Source organism: Vicia villosa, linkage group LG2 (assembly GCF_029867415.1).
Source record: "Vicia villosa cultivar HV-30 ecotype Madison, WI linkage group LG2, Vvil1.0, whole genome shotgun sequence".
NCBI lineage: Eukaryota > Viridiplantae > Streptophyta > Magnoliopsida > Fabales > Fabaceae > Vicia > Vicia villosa.
In genome coordinates this window covers 183931152-183952918 of record NC_081181.1, presented here as the reverse complement: position 1 = coordinate 183952918, position 21767 = coordinate 183931152, and the positions used below count along the sequence as shown (strand labels likewise).

The following is a 21767-nucleotide window of genomic DNA, read 5'->3' as shown; positions in this document are numbered from 1 at the left end:
CAGGAAAACCTTTTAAACTATTTTTCAATCTTCACTAATTTCCTAGTGATTCTGGTCTGTTTCTTAAGTTTAGTCGAAGACAAATCTCCTTCGCTGTGTGTTGCATGACCTGTAGATTCAATGGATGGATCGGGGCTCTGTCTTCTAGCCGTAGGTGTGACTGGTTCACCGTGCAATTTTGAAGTTATTTCAGGATCCTGCAGTTAAAAATAAGTGAGAACGAAGAGAATTTATGGGGGAAAATAAGTTGCATTTGTATAGGACTCAAAACCACACCGTAACAATGTCGGAATCATCGATAGGAACGGCCTCATCAACACTCTCTTTGATCTAAAAAATAAACCAATACAAGAAATTCAGATAGTTTGCCTGACATGTATTCAACTAAATTAGAAGACAACGTTAGACACAACGCAAGACAAGTGTTACATGGTTGACAGGGGTGGAAAGCTGTTGTGTATTAACTGTAGTTGCATCCACCCATTCAGCTTTGAGTTGATCCACAATAGTTTTATCTTTAACTAACATGATGACCGAGCAATTAGACCAATCTGGTTGCCACTTGACTTTGAAGGCAAGCTCCTGATTCAGGAGCTTGTCAAGTGCCAGTGGAAAATCGAGGGGATCGAATATTCCAGCCTACATAAATTTGAAATTATAAACTGAGAGCAATTATATGCAGTAAATAAAGAACCCATATGTACCAGTATGTTTTTTAAAATCATCAATGATATATTAGGTGGTACCTGAAACATGGTTTCGCGCATATGAGCAGCCGATACTTCCAATAGGTCCTCACTCTCTTTGTCCCACAAAACAAACTTGCATTTTGTACCAGCATGAAGAACACCAACCTCAATTTTATACCTAAGTTTGAGGGATATAAATATGTAATATCACATTTCACAGACAAGGATGGTGTGAAAATCAGTCGATAGGATAATTAATTGGTGTTTATACCTGAAAATGGCAGTTTCTGTGTCATGTCCCTTGACACACTTGTAGGGAGGATTATCACCAGTGACTTTGTTCGGGCATTCATGGCATGCCTGGTAGTACCATCCATACTTAGAGGCAAAGATTTTTGTAATTGTGGCAACCGTAGCACAAAAAGTAGTCTGTGTTTACAAAAGGGGGGTAAACAGAAATTCAAATGTAATAACAGTTAGACAATAAATGAAAAAAATTGAAACATTAGTACGTCTTTGAGTTTAACGATTTGTTCAAGAGGAAGAACAACAGCATTAGACAACAATTTTTGGGTAGGTGATTGGCGAGAACTGTAGGAGTTTTGCGACCTTCCCTGAGGCTGCTGGCTGCGAAGTCCCGACACAGCCACTATTGTATCCTGTGTAAGCCTGACGACGAAAATAACATTGTCAGAGTCAATTAAGAAGGATGATACAAAGTGCAGGAAATTGTAATAAACCAAGTCAGGACATTTTAGCAAATTGTTTGATTGTTTCCATGTCTTCATTAATAGCCAGTTTGGTGACATTGTAAGTATTGGTAACAGACAGAGGATATTTGCCTGAAAAGACAAAATAAGTTAATAAGAATATGTACATCAAAACATAAAACACACGTTATGAACCGTAGGAACCAGTATGGGAGTAATTTATACCAAAAGCTTCTTTAACTTTGGCATATTGAATCATAATCACAACAGGAACAGCAGTATCGACCTGCTGTTCAACGTAGTTCATAAACTGCACCGCGTACGCCTCCCATAACGTAACTGTTATAGTGTTGTTGCTACAGAAAATGCCATTTAAACTATGATGTCAGTAAACATATAAGATATAAAGGGATACCATTAACATGTATGTAAGGTAACAAACAAACTTTAAACCTCAAGTCGCGGATCACGAAGTTGACCTGTTGCTTTTTGCTACCCACCTGGACCTGCGTGTACCCTATTTCATCAACCACTCCGATAACATCTGTACAGGTCATTGGGAAAAAGTGCATCAGGTTAAACCAAATATGAGATGCAGAGTTCTACATAGAAAATCAGATATCAAGAAAAGTTATATGAAAACGTAAATAGAGTTTAACCTAAAAGTTGATCTTTAATCCATTTTCCGGTTAAAATATCAAGAAAAGGTGTGAGTCTGCTAGCTTTTTCCTGAATCTGATGGACATTTCTATCCCCAACTTTTGTCCCACCAGTAAATTTAAGGACGTACTTGTGAGCAGAAGGTTTGAACAGCAGATCATTCAGCTGAACTTGGAAGTTTGCAATAGTGTAAGTATCATTAACAACAAACAGTGAATCAAAATTCTGCCTATATACGGGAGGTACGATAACATGGATATCACTTCCCTAAAAAAACAAAAGAAACAAAAACCATCAATATCAAAAAAAACCATAAGAATGCTGTCCTCAGCAAGCGATGACAAACACAATAAATACACTGTTGAACACCTCCATGCAACCAAATATATACCTATTAGAACAAAGACACACGGTTTACACAAAAGACAAGAGGAATATAACTTTTCGCAAAAATGTTGAAACTAACCTCAGAATCATAGACAACCATCTCAAAATGTTCCTTGTTGTTAGAGATGACACTCCATTTGTGATGTATCTTAACAGCAACTTTCCAAAGTTCCTTTTCATCGTTAATATCAGAGATCTTTTCCAACGGTCGTGCCATTTCTCTTGGATCAAGGTAGGGTCCAAACAATGGCTCCAACTTAGGTCGCAGAAGAAGTTTTGCAATGGTTTTTAGGGTTTGAAAGGTAGAAGTTGAGAGAACGGTGAGTGAGTTCAATGGTTTTTAGGGTTTGCAAGTAGAAGTTGAGAGGACGGTGAGAGACAGAAGAGGAAGAGTGAGAAAGTGTCGAAGATTGCATATGCATTTGTGATTAGAAAGCAACATTGGGAGTGAGAAAAAGATGAAAAGGGTACAGATAGTACATTAGAGGAGCAATTATCCTCACCCAGTTCGGTTAGTTCCGGTTAGATCAGCAACAAAAGGACAAGTAGTACATTAATTGACCAATAGAGAGAGCTGAATAAGAAACCAATAGTTAGATGAGAGCCAAAGTCAGAATTTAGTCCCAAAAAGTATTTTTTGGACTCATTTTAACCCTAAAACAGAGAGGTGGCAAATTTTAAGCAAAGGTCATTTGTGTCTTAACCAGGTACTTGTATTTTCTTATTTTATAGATCAACATACCATACAAATGTGAACACAAAAGAAATACTTATCATTAAATAATTTGATAAAATTCTATATTATGTAATATTTACAAAGTAAAAATAAAAACAAATATATAGCTTATAATCTGTAATATTTTTACATTTCAATTCTGTCACATTATTTTTTAAGAATGGAATCACTGAAGAAATTATTACACATACAATATTTAAAAACTGGAATATGTTTTTTCATTAGTATACTATCTAGTATCTACCCATAAGTAGTATACCCATCTCATATATCATGCACCCTTACAAGTTGCATGATTCATGATGTATGCATTTTTTAAGTAAAAATAACGCTGCATATTTTTTTATGGCATGCATGCATGATTCATGGCCGTATTGGATTCTTTTTTTAAGGGAACTCATGTGTCCCTTTCCACCGGAAACAATTAATTAAGTCACAGATTTATAATTAAGTGCTAACTAACCGTATGGTTAATTAAGGAATGATTATAATTTTATAAACTAAACTGATAATCTAGATTTACAATATCTGTACATACCCAACTGTTTAAAAAGTTTATTCTGATCAAATTCAGCATTCACAGTCACATGTGATCAATAGTTAACTTATTCATTGATTAATGACAGAAAACGAATATTGTACCCTCAGTGCAGGCCGCATAATGATATAAAGATTCTCTTTCAATTATAAAAAATTTAACCACACACAGTCAATAAACGGTGGAGCATTTTATGTGTCCTAATCTCAAAAAATAATTTGTCAATATTAATTAATTTCTTATTTTCTAGTTCAATTATTTTGTGACGTATTTTGACTAGTGCTTCCAATTTGTCTATTTACTTAACGCTGATTTGGTGCATTTTGTAGTCCGTCAAAAGAAGCCATCCTGCACCAATCACAACCGTCGAAATTAAAGAAGTTAAAAGTAGTGCGCTGTCGGTCAATGCTTCACTGCTCTTAAAAATAAATACTTTATATATAATTTAAAGAAAAAGTTAAATTTTTAAAAAAATTATAAAATTGATTTATGATTTTACTGACAGTGTAAAACTGCTTTATACTGTCACTGAGTTCGAATCCAGGACGTCCATATTTAAATTTGATTTATTTTTTAATTAATTAATTGAATAAAATAATAATGAATGGCCATATGGTTTAGATATGTTAGGAATTTTTGGGTTAAAGAAATTTCAATAGAAAAATGCCGCCCAATAGCTCATAACAAGAAAATGACCTTTAACGCCGTCGCGAACTGTATATATAAACGCGTCAAAGTGCGTTTTCTTTTCCCACTTTCATACCACAAATTTTCAATGCTTCATTCTTATCTATTGCATTTTGGTACTTCCCATGTTTGAACTGCGACTAACATAAAGAGGTTTTGAGGATCGTGTAATTGCGTTGGTGCTGAATCAGGTAGAAGAGTTTTCTTCTTTGATGTGTTGATTACTTTTTTTTTTTTGGTTCTAATTCAATTTCTGATTCTTTTTTAATGCTATTGTGTTGATTGGATCATTTGGTTTTGGTGGTTATTTCTATTCTTGTTGGATTAGTATGAATTTGATTTGAAAATTGGGTTGCTTTGGGTTTCAATTATTGTTCATCTTGTTGTTTTAGATACAGTTGAACTGGAAGATGCAACAAGACTTACTGTGTTTTACGGAAAAAAGTTATGGGGATAGAGTCATAGATATGGATTATTTTGTGCATGTTGTCCTTTTTATAACATAGAGATTGTGGCTAGAGTTAGTTGATAACCAAGGATCTGGTGTTGTCAATCGCATATAGCAGAAGATATTGGTCTGTTCAAATAGCTCTAGTTGCTATTTGACAATATTTTGTACTAGATTAATGGTTTCCGGTCACATAAAGGTAGGTATGGCGATGCTGATTGCGATTGTCACGGTATGAATTAACCACAATTTGTTCTTTATCACAAACGGTATCGGTTTCGTCACTTTCTGGTACCGTTTTATTGCGGCCGTTTTCGTGGCAACAGATCATTTTCTAAAAGATAGTGTATTGCTGAACCATAGTGATTAGGTCAAATTCCCCTATGCTATGGTGCTATAGGGCTGCTATTGAACAGGATTAGAAGGATCTAGGTAATAACTAGCATGGAGCTGTTGTTTGTGACTATCATTTGTTATTGATGCAAGTCGAGCTAAGAAGATTATGGAAGGATGCAGTTGTTTGATCTTAAAAGTTATGGTTTCTGCTTTTGTTTATTTTACCCTGGAATCATCCTCTACACATGAACTTCTTATGTGCAAATTTTGTTTATGTTTTTCTCTTTATAGTCATTCGATAATTGAGATCCTATTAAATTTTATGAACACTTGCCTAGACAATTTTAATTTCTGTCCCTGCCGGTGCAGTTTAATTTTACACAATGCCTATAGTGATGAATTTAATGTTATCTGTTCATGATTTAGTATATCATTGTCTGAGCTCCAGGTTCTAAATGCACAACTTATTTTGACAGGAGTACAGTTGCTGTTGCGGAATCATTCAATAGAAGACTTTCAAATTCATTGTCATTTTTAATACTCAAAAGATGGCTTTACATGAGCATTCAGATGTTGTTCAGTGGGGTATGAATCTTTTTGATGTCGATCCTCGTTATAGTCCTGGATACTATGGCGACATGATTCAACATGATACTGGTGATGTCTATGATGAAAACTACTTTCACAGCCACTATGATTCTGAAAGTACCCAAGTAGAGAACGATGAGATCATTGCACGGACTCTTCAAGAAGAGTTTTCACAGCTAGAGATTGCCGAGCGTTCGGGTTATTCGCAGGCAGATGAAGAACACTTTCATGCTTCTGAGCCTTCATATGATTGGCATAACACACCGATGATGAACTATTGTTCAGGAGGTATCAGTAAATACATGCATTAAGATGTTCAGTGCTTGTGTATGGTTGAAATTTATCTTTTTGGATAATTTGGTTAACTCAATCAAAATTCTATGTGCAGGTCATAATTATGTCAATGAAGGAGTTGGTGACATAGAAACTTCTAGCTCATGCTGTAGTCCTGGTGAAGTGGGGGGATGCTCAAGGGAGCTTGTTGACAACTATCCATTTGATGATGAAATAGAGAGGAGATTGAGTGAGATAACTCCCATTCCTGTATGTTTAGCTTCTTGATTTATATATTGAATGAATAATTATATACTCTGCACTTTTTAATGGTTATTTTGTACCAAAGAACTTGTTTACCATTCTCTTTTTGTTAGGATATAGAATATAGGATAATTAGAGTGGTTAAAATGTATCCAAGTAATGAACGATGAGATCATTCCACAATTAGTAGTTCTTTATGTTATTTTTTGTTATGGTTATTTATCTCTTCATTTTCACCCTACACTGAGGGATATGTGTTAGGATGTATCTTTGGGATAGAATAAAAATAATTGTTGTGCTAGTCACTTAGAGCATTAGTTAGCTTATTAGAAGAATTAGAAAGGGGATATAAATAAGAGGAAATCAGATTAGGGGGGTTCATTGTACATTTAAAGTTTGTAAGAGAAAAGAGAGCTCCTTCTTGAAGGGGAAACCCTTGGAAGAGAGACATCTTCCCTCAATCAATTCTTCAACAAAATAATTGTTCTTTTTATTCTTCCTATTAAATTGTCTGTGTTCCTAACCTCATGTCTTATTATATTAGCAAGTTTATTTCTTTTTTATCAGTTGTATGGCCTGCTTAAAAATTTCGTTTTTACCCTCTTGTGTAGCACATTCCAAAAATTAATGGAGAAATTCCTTCTATTGATGAAGCAACATCAGATCATGAAAGGCTTCTAGAGAGGTATTGGTCATAGTCATATTGCTCCTTTGTTAAAAGCTGATAAAAATGCTTCCATCATGTATGTATCATTGTCTAGAAGTTTTTAGATGTCCATTGTATAGGTTCCAGCTTAATTTTGTGTTTGCATGCAACGCCCTATATTATTATTTTTTGTTCATTCATAGTCTATAAAGCTTAGGTTGATTTAAAGGATTATTTATTTGTCTATGTTTTCTTCTAAAAACTTGTAGTCAACATGTCAAATTAAGCCACCTATATTGTTAAACAGATTGCAGTTATATGACTTTGTGGAGAATAAGGTACAAGGTGATGGTAATTGTCAGGTTCGTTTGCCTTCAACATTCACTTTTCCAATTTTTTGATCTCGTGTGTTTTTAGAGTGGCTTTAATCATTTTCATTTCAGATCATAAGTTTCTACATTCATCAATTAATAATTATTTTATCTTCATTCTTTACCAGTTTCGTGCATTATCTGATCAATTGTATAACACACCTGATCACCACAAGTTTGTGAGACGAAAAGTTGTAAATCAGGTTAGCTGTTATGTTTCATCATGCTTACCGGAATTTTGGTAGCTGCAATGTTTCTTTTTTATTACATATTCTTAGGTTCTGATTGGTGAATGATCTTTTAAACAGCTGAAGTCTCATCCAGATATTTATGAAGCATATGTTCCCATGGAATATAGTGAATATTTGGAAAAGATGTCTAAGTAATAACTTTCACTTTTTTCTCTATCTATCTTCCTATATAAATAATATTTTGTATAAGCTAACAAATAGCATCTTCCGTTTTCATTTTCAATGAAATTAGGAGTGGGGAATGGGGTGATCATGTCACTCTTCAAGCTGCTGCAGATTCGGTATGAGTTATGCAACTTACTGCATCTATAAAGCTGTTTGAATATGTTCCATTACCGTTCTATGCACCTTAAAGATTCTATAAAACTTACTGTTTCTCTTCAACCAAACATTTGTTTGAGTATCTTATATTGCATGGTTTAAGCGTGTTCAATATCTTTCTCCTCTCAACCGGGGCTGAATTTAATTTTCATTTGCCATTTCCTGCATGTTTCTTCAAATGATGCTATTGACAAACTTATAATAATATTTGAAATTTGAATCGGCAATGTAATATGATGTGCCTTTTAATTTGTTACTAATACCATTTTTTTCTTCAGTATGGTGTGAGAATATTTGTGATGACTTCTTTCAAAGACACCTGTTGCATTGAGATTCTTCCTAGTTTTGAGAAGCCAAAAGGAGGTAAGATTTTCCTAGATTCGACGATTTAGCTTATCTTCACATTAACACAATTAGACATTCTTCTATAAGCATTGGTGCTTCCATAAGATGTTAGTGAATGAAACTATGGGTTCAATATCTGCTTCCTTTTCAGGATTTTCTAAGTAGATATGGAAACCAATGTGAAAATGGTTTTTTTTTTTCTTTCTTATTTGTGGTGTGTGAATTAATGTTTTGTATAATAGATTTGTTAGTCCTTTTTGGATTACTGGCGCATTTTCTGTATTTTGGCTCATACTAACTAACTTTAGATCCTTTTCTATATTGTTCATCGTGTATAATTATCGGTATAATGTGTTCTTATGCAGTGATTTTCATAAGTTTTTGGGCAGAGGTGCATTACAACTCCATCTATCCCCAAGGAGGTATATTCTTACAATATTTTTTACTTATCTAATCAGTTTGAAACAATTTCACCAAACCAAGGGTTTAATCTATTTGGTTTGTTTGAATTTAGTGTATGATTTGGTTTATATGTGATATGTTACTATTGATACAGATATAACTTCAAATGAGTCAAGAAAGAAGAAAAGGTGGTGGAGCTTTGAGAGCTCACATTAATAATATGACTATAGTTTAGAGGAGACCAACTTTCATTCTATACACGGGTGTCCTGCCTATCGCCAATAAGGATTTTTTATCTATATTTATCACATTTCTTTGATGATAATATTGTAATGATATAAATTTTGGGATGCTGACCTAGCAACAGTCCAGTGATATTTTGGATGTTCTCTAAAAGAAATAAGGTTTTATATATAAAGGGATAAAAGTATTAATCTACAAAGTTATGTTTTTATTTAGATTTATCAGTCATTATACCTACCTTTTTGACTTATCCATCGATTCTATCAGAAATCTTTCATAAATGTATTTAGATCGAAATAAGATTACAGAATCCAAATGTTTTTAGATTTTAAAAGATTTCACTAACACTTATTTTGAGGCATTTGGTATATTTTTATTTTATAACTATATGAAATTTTATATTATTTTATTAACATGATTCCATGAGCTGAGCGACTGCCCCAGGGGCCATATTTAAGAAGCATCCATAATAAAAAAAGGTATAAATATTTATATTAAACTAATTATATATAATAGTATATGCAAATAGTCATCACATTTTTATTTTAGTACTAGCAATATATCAGCATGTTTAAACAAATATCTTCTATCGTAAAAGAAAACAAAGGAAGGATAATTCAGATGGTAAGTAGTTAACTTAGCTTGTGTATAAAAGTGACTTAGAGGTAAAGTGATTTATATTTGAAGAAATTTTTGTAAAAAAGAGTTGAAGAATAAATTCTAGTGTAAAAATTACGTTTACAGATTATGTTTGATGAAAAGCAATAAATCATTTTAAGTAGAATCAATTTTGGAAAGCATAATCAATTCTGCTCGAGATCAACCAAATACGTCAAAATCAATTATAAACGTTAAGAATCAATTCTAGATGTCTCAAACATGAAACCAAACATAAACTTATATTTTACAAGGACATGAGTTCAACTTTTATTGACGATCAACTTTCATTGACGATGTGATAACCTTTTAAAGAATAATTTCTTTCAAACGAAAAGTGAGCGGGATAAATATTATTTTAATATTATTTTAGAGAAAACTTTTAAATATAATGATAAATAAATATATTATTAATATATTTTTAATGTTTTAAATTATAACATCAACCTAGGGGTGGCAATAAGATCAACTTTAATTGACGATGTGATAACCTTTTAAAGAATAATTTCTTTCAAACGAAAAGTGAGCGGGATAAATATAATTTTAATATTATTTTAGAGAAAACTTTTAAATATAATGATAAATAAATATATTATTAATATATTTTTAATGTTTTAAATTATAACATCAACCTAGGGGTGGCAATAAAATCCATTAAGAGAATATCCATCCAATCCATCCTATAATTTATTCATCAAATCCATCCATTAAACAAAAATTAAGTTTAATGGATTGGTTCAATCCATCCATAAAACTATGTGGATGGATTCAATCCATCCATCTCATTTTATAAATCCAATGGATTTTAGTTTATTATTAATTAAATTAATTTTTTACTAAATAAAAATTTAAAATTAAATAATTTCTTAACATTTGTTTTTGACGTCAATAACTATGTACTTGTATACTATACATCAAAAATAATATATATACTTGTCTACTACACTACCTATGTACGTTTAATTTAATATGCAGAGAACTTTGTTTTCTCCTTAAAAAAAATTAATGATGCTCAAACATGACCTTGTTTATAATTAACTTAATATTAACGTTAAAATTGCTTAATTGGTACGCATTGTATTTATTTAATTTAATATTTATGTAAAATAGTTTAATTAGTATGCATTGAATTTTAACTTTTTTTTATAGAATTAGTTAATGGAGAAGTTAATTGATTAGAATTAAATACAGAGATAAATATTTATAATTAAAAGAATTTTAAAAAAGTTTCATAAAAGAATTGTTTTTGTAAAATTAATCGAAAATTTAAAAAAAATATTTAAGTTAATTTTTATGGATGGATGGATATCCGTCCATTAGAAATACCTTAACGGATGGATTGGATGGATTATATCCCTTAGTGGATAGATTGGATTGGATTTTTCAAAAGAAAGTTTAGTGGATTGTTAATGGATTAATGGATTGTTTTGATCCATCCATTAACAATCCAATCCAAATCCATCAAATCCATCCGTTTTGCCACCCCTACATCAACCTATTGAGTTTCTCCTAACTAAGGGAACTTTGTTATAAAAAATGCCTTCCAAAACCCACCCCTCCTTAATTATTAATTCTTTCTACTATCCTTTATTTTTAAAAGCCATTCTCTTTAGGTCTCCTTTAAACTCTCAAACAAAAGGGTTAAACCCTATTTTGCCCCCTGCCATTTGGAGAGAATCTCAAAAAGGACCCTGTAAAAAAAAACACAGATTCCATCCTTGCCAAATTCAGATTCCCTCATTTTAAACCCTTGGTGGATGAGATCCCATAAGTAGCTGACATGGATTTGACACGTTGGCAATTCTTATTATTTGAGGTATAGGTGTCATTTTTTATTATTATTTTTTTAATTCAGAATAAACATTTAACTTATTTAATTATTGAAACAATTTCAATTAAAATCAAATCTTCATACGAAACTTTCGTTCACCCCCTTGCAACCCTAAAACAGAAAACTTCCATTTGCATCTTCTCCATCTTCTCCCTTCAACGTCCATGATCAACGCATCTTCAAAGGAAAAGTATCAACAGTTGTAAGGTATGATTGTTTCAGTTCATCTATTGTTCCCGAATCCATTTTTCATGGTTATTAATGGTAGGTTTTTCTATTGCAAGAATGACGCTGTGCAAAATAATCTTTCACCATGGTGGTGAGTTCGTGCGTGATAACTTCGTATTCTACAGAGGAGGAGATGTACTGACTGTTCATGGGCAAGATTCAGATACCTGGTCATTCTATGAAGCAATGAGTTTAGTTCTCCAGCTTGGCTTTGATGGAGGTCGAATCAGAATGTGCAGGAAAATAGAAGGTATTGATGAAAACTTTTTTCACTTGACTGATGATCTTCATGTTACAGAAATTGCAAAGCACTGTATCTTGCACAATGTTGAGGGGCATATTTGGCTAGAACATTTTGTTGGAGACAACACAAAGTGGGCTGAGAAACCAAATATAGTTGATGTTGGTGAAGTGAGTGAAGATGATGACTCTCTAGGGGTAAGGTTTGGGGACAGCGAGGAAGAAAGAGTGAATGATGACAATGAAGGATTTGTGGTTGTGGAGGTTGAAAGACCAGATGATGGTAATAGGGTTGAAGTGGCAGGTAAGAGTCTTAGGTACAAGTTAAGAGCTAACAAGGATGCATCAACTTTAAGGTCTCCCAAAAAAATAAAGTTGCGTGTTCCTTCAAGGGTGCTTGGGGACAAACCTAGTTCATCAAAGGTTATAGAGCAGGATGTTGATTATGAGAGTGAAGAGCTTGGTAGTTCTGATCCAGATGTTAGTGACAATGAGAAGATGCCCAAGTATGAGAAGTTTAGAGGAGACTTACTCAACAAAGACTATGAGTTCAAACTAGGTATGGAGTTTAACTCTCTTGTTGAATTTAAAGATGCAATAAGGGAATGGTCTGTTTTAAATGGTAGAGAGATTCAGTTTGTGAAAAATGAAAGCACTAGAGTTAGGGTATAATGTAGGGGTAAATGTGGATTTACAGCCCTTTGTAGTAAAGTTGGTGACAAACACACTTTTCAATTAAAAACTTGGGTGGGGACCCATACTTGTTCTAGGGTTTTAAATAACAAGTCAGCAAATTCTAAGTGGGTGTCTAAAGTTGTGGTAGAGAAGAGGCATCAAAGTGGCAAGGTTAAAGTCTCAGATCTGATGGCAGAACTAAGGAGCAAATATTCAGTTGGGATTTCTAAGGGAAGGGCATGGAGAGCTAAACACATGGCTGAAAAAATAATTGAAGGAGATTGTTCTAAGCAATATTCCATGTTATACAATTATGCTGCAGAACTTAAGAAGCAAAATGATTGAAATACTGTAAAGATATTTGTGGAGAGGCCAATTCCCACACTACCACCAAGGTTTGGTAGTTTCTATTTTTGCTTTGATGGTTGCAAGAAGGGGTTCCTCCATGGTTGCAGACCATTTATTGGTGTAGATGGCTGCCATTTAAAGACCCAGTATGGTGGCCAGTTGCTTATTGTTGTGGCTAGAGATCCAAATGATCAATACTTTCCTCTAGCCTTTGGTGTTGTGGAGACAGAGACAAAGGAAATGTAAAGCTGAAACTCAAAATCCTGCAGATTTAAAGAGAAAGGTGTGTGATTTAGTTTGCTTCTCTTATTGATTTTGTTTGCTTATTCTGTTTGCTCCTCTTATTGATTTTGTTGTGTAATGTAATGTTTGGTTTAAAGAGATGTTGTTGTGTCACATAGAAAGGCACCAAGGAAAGCTGCTTCATCAAGCAATGTGGGTGACACTAAGACAATAGAGGATTACATTGAGGGGGAAATTGATGCAACAGTTGAAGCAATGGTGGCATCAGTAGAAGCTGACTTAGCAACTCAAGCATCAGAGATATTGAATCTAAGTCCTACCAACAAGTCTCCATCCAAGAACAAGAAAAAGAAAAAGAAAGTTGGCTCTAATTCAAGTCCTACCAACAAGTCTCCATCCAAGAACAAGAAGACATGAAGTTGCACTTTGTTATGTAGTGTATTGTAATTCTGTTTTGTAATGGCATTTTGGCACAGTTTGAACTCAGTTGTGTAATGGCATTTTAGGTGTGTTTTGAATGGGTGTGTTTTGTATCAATGGCATTTTGATAACAATTGTGTAGTGCTGACTGTTATGTAATTCTGTGTGTTTTGTACCAATGACATTTTGATAACAATTGTGTAGTTGTGAATTCTGCACAATTATGTATTTCAGTTTGACTAAGTCTGAATGGCATTTTGTTATTATTTGTACCAATGTTATTGACTAAGTCAGTTTCAATTATGTATCTCAGTTTGTAAGTCAGTTTCAGTTATGTATCTCAGTTTGCAATTAGGAGTGCAACTTCAATTAGGAGTGCAACTTCATCACTCTTCTATGTACTGTTTTTGATTAGAAAACAACAGTTATTTCAATAATATAGTCTTAGTTTGGTGTTTTGTGCTGTATGAGTTGCTGGTGTGATTGAAACTAGTTTAATTTGCACCTCTCTAATGTTTATGTTTTCTTGCAGTGCAGCTGTTATATATCTTGGGAATTTTCTAAGCTTTCAACTGTTTACCTTAGAAATTCTCTTTTTGTTATGTTTGGCTCCAGTCACAATTTAAATAGAGTAGAATGTCGACCAATCAAATGTTTCTGTACACATTTTTCTCTAATTTTTTGTTCTTGTACTTGAGATATGTATGGGTAGGGTCAGTGATTAGTTGGTTATTAGAATAATAAAAGTAAACACATTTTGAATATTGCTGACATATTCTTTCTTTGCTTCATTCAGATATTTGAAACACTAAAGGACCATAGAAAGGATAATCCTTTCCATGACCATGTTTTTGTTTTCTCAATAGCATTCAAATAAGAGTACATCTGATACAACTCAGTAACATTTCTATTTACCACAACTCAATTCTTTTCAATAATAACATAACTGATACAACAAGGCAACATAGTGTTCCTACAACAACATCTACTTACTACTAAACAGAAAAACAAAAAACAACCAAGATACAATAAGAGTGCAGGTAAGGGCATTAATATTCTTCTGATCTTTTGCAGCCTTCATTTTCAGTTTCTCAATCTTCATCTTGTTCATTGACATCCCAACCTTTTGTACAAAATTCTTCCCAAATTCTGCACCCAAATTCCTCATAACCTCTAACAGTTGTTCACTTTCAGCTAAAGAGCCACCTTCAACTATTTCACTATCAATTTCATCGTCCCATTGAAACCCATTACAATCATCGTTCTTCTGAAAAAATTTGAAACAACATTAGGATTAAGAAAAAAGAAATGAAGAACTAGGGTTATAACCTGAAATCGAACATACCCCCCAATTTTTACACTTCCAATATTTTCTTCCTGGGTTTGACTTCGATTTCGACACAAACATTCGCATAGGTTGATGATGCCCGCAGATTGGAGCTTTCCTCCCACAGCTATTAATCTCAGAACTTGCGCTTCGAGACATTCTTTGAACCTCGTATGCAGGTTGATGTTGTAGATGGAGGAACACTACGCTGTGAACAAACCCTAGAAACAAAAGATACAACTTGAAAACAACAAAACAATTTCATTTGATTTTAGTTTAAGTGTTTTTAAATTTAAATAAGTTAAATGTTTATTCTGAATTAAAAAAAATAATAAAAAATGACACCTGTACCTCAAATAATAAGAATTGCCAACGTGTCAAATCCATGTCAGCTACTTATGGGATCTCATCCACCAAGGGTTTAAAATGAGGGAATCTGAATTTGGCAAGGATGGAATCTATGTTTTTTTTTTACATGGTCCTTTTTGAGATTCTCCCCAAATGGCAGAGGGTAAAATAGGGTTTAACCCCAAACAAAATATATGTATTTAAAATTAGGATTAAGTATGATTGTGATTCCTATAAATATCTTAAATTTTATTTTTAGTTTCTATTAAAAAGTAACATATTTTAGTTCCCGCAAAATTATTATGCACGTAGTTTTAGTCTCTACTGTTAAATCGATGAATATTTTTGAATGATTATTTTACAGACATGTTTAGAACGTTATAAAAAATTTCTCGAAAAAAAAAACACTTAAAATTTGATTTCTAAGTAGAAATTTGCAATACTTTTATTATTATCTTTTGAAATTTAAAAAATTTATATTTAATTTTTTTATTTTAAAAAAATCTATAATTTAGTAAGGAAATATTTTATAATATTCTAAACACGTATGAAAAAAATTATTCAAAAATTTAAAATTTTAAGATAATTAAACAGTTTTCAAAATTTTAAAAAATAGCAGGAACTAAAACTGCATGCATAAAATTTTTATAGGACGAAAATATATTATTTTTTTAATAGAGACTAAAAATAAAATTTGAAATTTTTATAAAGACCAAAAACATACTTAACCCTTAAAATTATTAATATATGATTAAGGTTTTGTGTGGAGTATATATGGGTGATGACACCTGCTTGCAACTCATCATGACTTCTAATATAACCATTAATAATCTCATATAGTAATATGTAATGTCACCTTCTATGATGAACGGGAACTTTGAGGTGACAACCAATTAGGATTTTTAGATGAGAATTTTTCATTGCACTCGTATACATATTGGCAGATCTGCGATGAAAATTCTAAAATATTCATATATTTTGGAGATGTATATCCGAAGACACCTATTTTTAATCATAAGGGTGCTTTTGGATATGCATCTTTGAATCATTTTTTTTAATAAAAAAAGGTGTCTTCGGATATGCATATTTGAAAACACCATTTTTTTTATAAAAAAAAAGTGACTTCAGAGATGCATGTCCAAAATATTTTAGGGTTTATCATCAAACGTAAACAGCCCCCCCCCCCCCTCCCCCCGCTTCAGTTTTAAGAATACATAAAAATCAACTTCAAACCCATTTTGAAGTGTTCCATTCTACGCATTTCATACTCTACAATTTCAACTCAACTTCCATTCAAATCTCAAAGCTCCATTATCTTTACACTAAAAGCTTCAAGAAATTGTAAGTTTTAACAATCTTCAATTATAGATTCAGAATGTTGTTTTGTTGTTTGATTTTAGGATAATACTATAGGTTGAAGTTATTGTGGTTTAATGATATGTTTTAGTTGCAAAAAATGTGATTTTGGTTGAGTTAGGGCAAGAAATGAAACTCTGCCAAAAATGGTTGTTCGCATGTAATTTCGGAAGTGCATTTCCGAAATCACCTCTGACGAGTTTCGGATATGCACTTCTAAAATTTGGTCTGAGTTATTTTTTTTTCTTTCTAATTTTCGATTTTTTTTCTTCATACTCTTACCAATGACATTTTTTCAGGAAAATGACAGATAATCAGGTACCGACCGCACGACTTAGCCAGGGGAGGCAGACACAGACAACATCGGCTCTGTGTGAGAGAGTCGCGCATCAAGGAGTGACTATAGGACGAGAATAGGGTCGAGTCCGAGTCCAATTCCAAATGGATGAGGCGCCTGAAGGATCATCATCTGCACTGAGGAGTCGGCTATATTGGGCGTCTTGCTCTCGTGAGGTTAGTCGGGAGGAGTAGGAAGAGGTACCTGAGGTTCATCCTGAGCACGGAGAGGATGCTCATGACGATGCTTAGGACGCACAAAAGGGCGGCTTCCCGGGAGGGCCTTCTGACACATCCCTCTTGATTTACTACCAAGACCATGCCGCTCGACGTATTTGGGTCGGTGAGGTTGTTTTTTTTTGCACTTTCTAGTTTAACCATTTTAATTACAAATAGTTCAAATGAATTTATACAGTTTAACTAACATTGTTTTTTTTGTTGTGACAATAACGGCCTACCATAAAATCCGTGAACCATTTGCGGAAAATATTTGATCTGTTTAAAACGCAGGCTCAGTGATTTAATGATGTTGTAGCTGGTTCCGGACTTGGAGGGTTATGCATGGCCGAATATAGTACCATAAGCCACAGCATGCATGGGGAATTTTCTGTAAGGTGGCACATAGAGTGGACGGTGGATTATCTGGGTATGGACCTAAATATGGAGGATAATGAGTGCATAACAACTAATGGGGCGCATATCCGGTTCTCCATAATGAAAGAGCTTTATGAGAACCACTTGGTGGCGGCAGCGAAGTTTGAGGAGGAGGGTGATGGGGTTTTTGTTGAGTACCACCGTGGTTTCGCTTTGCGGTGTTGGTTCATGTTCTTGGTTGACACTTCCCTCTTTGTGGACAAAAGTGCAACCTACGTGGACATGAATTATCTCCGGTACTTTATTGATCTGACTATAGTTTATGAGTGGAACTGGGGGGTCGCCATTCTAGTATACCTATATCAGAAGCTGAATGAAGCCCGCAACTGGAGAATCAAACAGTTGACTGGCTCTTACACACTAATCACAATACATTTCTTTTTAATTATATCACATTTAATTATATCACATTTCTTTTTAACATATTATCGTAGTTATGTTTCAGAGTTGGATCATCTCTTACTTCTACCGCATCCACGACTACGATCCTAATCCCTTTTACACTAACGCCAAGCTCAGGGCTGCACGATATGTCCTCCATTAGGAAAATCATAAAGTGGGACCATATCGTGTATACTTTGATCGTACTGCTCACAATGACATCTAGTGGACGCCCTTCGGTGATTACGGTGATGTTGTCCCATTCGACCGCATCAAATTATACTCCAGATGCTTGGCATGTGGGTCCAACACCATGGTCAGATATCTGCCAGAGCGGTGCATGAGACAATTTGGTCGTGTGCAGATTATATCGAGATCTCCATTTGAGGCTGCTCTCGACACCGTTACTCGCCGAGATCTCATTGCTATATTTGAGGATTAGGCGCATCATCTAGTCCCAGAGGAGTATCGGTGTATGCGGGCCACCAGAGCTGGCACTGTGTAGATGGGTACATGACATGGTTTTATCAGGTGTCACATCCTATCATGACACCCGATGCTCCAGGGTGTCCACCTAGGCCAGCACACGAGGAGCTCTTGAAGAACCAGCAGACTGAGGATGACCATGCCACTGATCTCCTGCCGATATGCCTGCGGATATACTCAATTGGGGATGGAGGCATTGGAGAGAGGGATTATTGAGCATGGCGGTTTAGAGGCGGTTGCCATAGTACAAAGGATGGTCAGTGAGGCGTTCGGTGTGGCGGCGTATAGTGAAGGATAGAAAAACACTTAGAAAGGGGGGGTTTGAATAAGTGTAGTCTTAAAAACTTGAACGATAAAAATAAATTGCACAGTTATTTTTATCTTGGTTCGTTGTTAACTAAACTACTCCAGTCCACCCCCGCGGAGTGATTTACCTCACCTGAGGATTTAATCCACTAATCGCAACAGATTACAATGGTTTTCCACTTAGTCCGCGACTAAGTCTTCTAGAGTATCCTGATCACAACCTGATCACTCCAGGAACAAATGCTTAGACACAAGCTAAGACTTTCTTAGAGTATCCTGACCACCACGTGATCACTCTAATTACAACTGCTTAGACACAAGCTAAGACTTCCTAGAGTATCCTGATCAACACTTGATCACTCTAGTTACTTACAAATTAATGTAATCAATTCTAAGAGTATTACAAATGCTTCTGAAAAGATATAATCACAACAGTGATATTTCTCTTAACGTTTAAGCTTAATCTCACTAATATATTACAATAGCAATGTAGTGAGCTTTTATGAAGATGAAGTTTCTGAGCTTTGAATTTAGCAGCGTTTCAGCAAGTTAATATTCACAGAATTTGGTTCAGAGTTGTTCGGAATTGGTGTGACCTTGCTTCTCATCAGAACTTCATATTTATAGGCGTTTGAGAAGATGACCGTTGAGCGCATTTAATGCTTTGCGTATTCCGTACAGCTTTGCATTTAATGTTTCACGCTTTTGTCAACTACCTCGAGCCTTGTTCACGCTGTGTCTACTGACGTTGCCTTTAATAGCTTCCAACGTTCCTTTTGTCAGTCAGCGTAGCCTGCCACCTGTACTTTCTTCTGATCTGATGTTTGAATATAATATTTGAATATCATCAGAGTCAAACAGCTTGGTGCATAGCATCTTCTTGTCTTCTGACCTTGAAGTGCTTTTGAGCGTGATACCATGAGAACTTCAGTGCTTCTGCTTCTGATCTCAAGTTCTTCTGATGCTTTCATAGACCCATGTTCTGATTCTGCCTTGACCATCTTCTGATGTCTTGCCAGACCATGTTCTGATGTTGCATGCTGAACCTTCTGAGACAAAGCTTCTGAGCGCTGATTTGTGCATACTCTTTATATATTTCCTGAAATGGAAATTGCAATGTATTAGAGTACCACATTATCTCACACAAAATTCATATCCTTGTTATCATCAAAACTAAGAATATTGATCAGAACAAATCTTGTTCTAACATATAGGAGGCAGAGGAGATCACAAGGAGTTTTCATTAGGCATACTTGTAGCAACCTGCCCTAAAATTAACTTTTTAGAGTCGCCACCTATTCTACCAGGGCGAATAGGAAACCCTATGCAGTTAAAAGATTCGGGGTAAGATTATTATAATCAGGTCAAGGGAAGGTCTTAGGCACCCTTAACCCTTTCCTAAGGTTTTGAATTTAAAGTAAAGGTTTATGGCTAAATATTAAGGTTTAATAGCTAAGGAAATGAATAGGGCAAAAAGTGAGATTTGACTGAATGGAGGTTTTGGGGAAGGGGACTCGCCTTGTTGCCAAGTGCCTACGTACATCCTTATGGAGGATCAGAGTCTACGTAGTTCGGGGCACAAGGTTGTACACCTTAGATTTAAACGAAGACTTAAAGGTATTTTGAATTACCTATCGTAGTTTTGAGTTTTGTGGTTTGCAAGGCATTTTGAGTTTCCTTGTCGAAGTGATGAAAATCCGTAGTTTTGGTTTGATGTGTTTTAGATGTGTTTGAATTTGGCGTACAACCCTGGTTTAATATGTTACCGTTAGTTGCGATGATCAATAGGTTTGATCACCATAGTTAACGGAGTGAATAAAGTATTGCTGACCATTCTGGCCGATAGATTCGGTCGTCACGAACAGCAAATAAAGTATATTTTAATTTTGTATAATTAAATTTCATGTTTTATCATCACCTCTCATAACCAATATATTTGGTTATTACATGATAATGAATTTCATTATTTATGTTTTATTATTTTATCTCTCGCCAATGCGACCAATAGGTTTAGTCGGATCGAGGAGAGAATTAGTCAAGTATTAGTCAAATTAATATTAACGAATAAATTAATTAGATTAAATTTATTTCTCGCCAATGCGACTAATAGGTATAGTCGGATCGAGGAGAAAATTAATTGAGGATTAATGTTTTTGCCAAATGGGTAGTGGGATTGGGCAAACCCTAATGTGTTGATAATTTTCTAGGGTTTTTGTGATTTAATAGTAAAAACTAATTAAATAAATTAAATCGATATAATCGAAATAATCGGAAAAATCCTAACCCTAGTCCTTCACCTAATCCTAATTTATATTCTATCATTAATTTAATTTAAAAACTAAATCATATTTAAAAGCATTAAAATGTAATTATACAAATAATATATAAAAGAAAATAAAAGAATAATAACACCTGGACAGTAATCCTATGTGGCGCGCCTGTGAAACTCCATGGTGCTCCCTCAGTCCCTGATGCGTTGGATTTGACCTGGGTATGATCCAGTGGTGATGATTGAAGGGTATACGGTGGGCGTACGTTGATGCGCAGCACTGGATTGTACAGAAGAAAAATATTCAAAACAAATGGTGAGGCAACAGTGATCAAACCCAGTCCTCATAGGTCTCGCTTTGTGCAACCAAGCCACCTGTGTTGCGTTTATGAGTTGTTTACAAAATTAAATGAAAGCAATATATAAGAAATAAGCGTTACATATTTTTTTAAAACAAAAAACTCACGCCTGCACAATATCGTCTTCCTCATGTTTTTTTTCTTCTGAAAATACCACTCAATATGGCTACGGTTTTCGTTTGTGGCCATATACCTTCTCCTTCAAACCTGCAAATCAATACCAAACAAAGCCAATTGACCGCCCAGATCGACCAAACAATGTCTCCAGAATCCAATGGGCACGCTAATTTACTCTGTAATCGCTTCTAACCCAAAATCCCTCTTTTGAGAGGTATGAACCCTAACAATGGCATACGGCTATATTTGGCCCAAAACTCGAATCGAAACATTCCCACACATTGCAAGCAG

The 21767-nt window shown here is 34.4% G+C and overlaps 3 protein-coding genes across 3 annotated transcripts; 2 read left to right on the top strand and 1 right to left on the bottom strand.

Annotated features, from left to right (window-relative positions):
• Positions 1 to 17: 17 nt before the first annotated feature.
• Positions 18 to 2663, bottom strand: LOC131650826 (uncharacterized). Its single transcript, XM_058920538.1, has 11 exons — positions 2526 to 2663; positions 2059 to 2326; positions 1853 to 1943; positions 1625 to 1755; positions 1441 to 1531; positions 1202 to 1358; positions 961 to 1118; positions 747 to 867; positions 430 to 639; positions 277 to 330; positions 18 to 197 (listed from the first exon to the last, which is right to left on the bottom strand). The coding sequence occupies exons 1-11, from the start codon at positions 2661 to 2663 to the stop codon at positions 18 to 20; spliced, it is 1599 nt and encodes a 532-aa protein (XP_058776521.1).
• A 1749-nt stretch (positions 2664 to 4412) lies between these two features.
• Positions 4413 to 9110, top strand: LOC131653218 (OVARIAN TUMOR DOMAIN-containing deubiquitinating enzyme 12-like). Its single transcript, XM_058923302.1, has 11 exons — positions 4413 to 4598; positions 5668 to 6067; positions 6168 to 6322; positions 6928 to 7001; positions 7270 to 7324; positions 7462 to 7536; positions 7642 to 7715; positions 7817 to 7865; positions 8184 to 8268; positions 8616 to 8672; positions 8807 to 9110. Exons 2-11 carry the CDS (start codon positions 5740 to 5742, stop codon positions 8866 to 8868), a joined length of 1014 nt encoding a protein of 337 aa, XP_058779285.1. The 5' UTR covers positions 4413 to 4598; positions 5668 to 5739; the 3' UTR covers positions 8869 to 9110.
• Positions 9111 to 11390: 2280 nt separating this feature from the next.
• LOC131653219 (uncharacterized) lies at positions 11391 to 13105 on the top strand. Its single transcript, XM_058923303.1, has 2 exons — positions 11391 to 11590; positions 11668 to 13105. The coding sequence occupies exon 2, from the start codon at positions 11669 to 11671 to the stop codon at positions 12521 to 12523; it is 855 nt and encodes a 284-aa protein (XP_058779286.1). The 5' UTR covers positions 11391 to 11590; position 11668; the 3' UTR covers positions 12524 to 13105.
• The last annotated feature ends 8662 nt before the right edge of the window (positions 13106 to 21767 follow it).